Below are 1,062 nucleotides of genomic sequence, written 5' to 3'. Positions count from 1 at the left end.
TCAACTAATGAAAAAATCAGACTCCCTGAAAATCAGGGACTGGGTATTTCCACAAGAATAGAAAAGGACAGAGAGAAAAACGAATCCGCTTTTGCTGATCCAGTAAATCCAAAAACCAAAACAAGGACGAGGCACAAAATTCTTCAAACCAATTATACCAAACCATAAAGTCCCTCCAATATTACTTAATCATCCCTTCAATAGAAATTCCCCAATTTCGGCCTTCAAAAGTAAGAACAATATTCAGAAGGAATGTCAAAACGATACCTAATTTCCTCCAAGCCCTATCTCAGACATTTCCACATGTCTACAACGTCAAATAAGAGCTAAGAATTTAAAATCTACAAAACAATTTTTAAACTAAAATCCTCAAAAACAGAAACGAAAGAGAAATTAAATGATCGGAAGACGTTCTGAAGCTGGAGAAGTGTGTGTGTGTGTGTGTGTGTGTACAAACCTTGACATAGCGGTAGATATCAAGCACAAAGTCTGCTACAAAACGGCCAGCATTTTCTCGCAACAGCGCATTACCATTGTCGTCCCCGTTCCTCATCTTCCTTCGACGGTGCCTGCCTCAACCATGGCCGGAGAGACGAGAGAGAGACAGGTGTAGGGAGGGAGCGACGGGCGAGACTCTGCAGCAGTGGAGCTTGATGTTTCACTGTTTTAGTGATAATTGGCCCATGGCCTGCAACTTTTTGGATCTCTTCTTGGGTTGGGCTTAATAAGTATTGGGCTCAATATAATAAATCCAACAAAATTATGTGGGCCCTGGGATAGTTCATTAGTTCAGCTTGGGTGCTCAATTGTTTTACTTTTTATTTGGATAAAATTCAACAACACCGAGTTTTCTAAAAATAACACTCTACCATTATGTTTTAAAAAACTATCAAAAAAATCCTATGAGATTTAATTTTATTAATAAAATGAACTCGACTATTTGTCAATAGTTGTGTATATATAAAGAAATTAATTTTAAACATAACAAAATGGCATTTTTAAAATAAACCCTATTTAGTAAATTAAATTCAAAACATTGATCAACATAATGTTTTGAAAAAT

General features: G+C 36.3%; 1 protein-coding gene across 3 annotated transcripts in view; it reads right to left on the bottom strand.

The window, feature by feature from the left end:
• The window catches only part of LOC131166354 (uncharacterized), a 32,477-nt gene extending 31,778 nt beyond the window's left edge, over positions 1-699 (bottom strand). For 2 of the 3 annotated variants that reach the window (XM_058124827.1, XM_058124841.1), the window contains exon 1: positions 458-688. In XM_058124827.1, the coding sequence (XP_057980810.1) occupies positions 458-465 (8 nt within the window). In that variant the 5' untranslated portion in view covers positions 466-688. Of the gene's footprint in view, positions 1-457 lie in introns of all 3 variants that reach the window. The other variant, XM_058124837.1, reaches the window with a different exon arrangement.
• Positions 700-1,062: the final 363 nt, after the last annotated feature.

Source organism: Malania oleifera, chromosome 1 (assembly GCF_029873635.1).
Source record: "Malania oleifera isolate guangnan ecotype guangnan chromosome 1, ASM2987363v1, whole genome shotgun sequence".
Classification (NCBI taxonomy): Eukaryota; Viridiplantae; Streptophyta; class Magnoliopsida; order Santalales; family Ximeniaceae; genus Malania; species Malania oleifera.
Note: the sequence above shows the minus strand (reverse complement) of the source record. Positions and strands in the feature narration are given on the sequence as shown.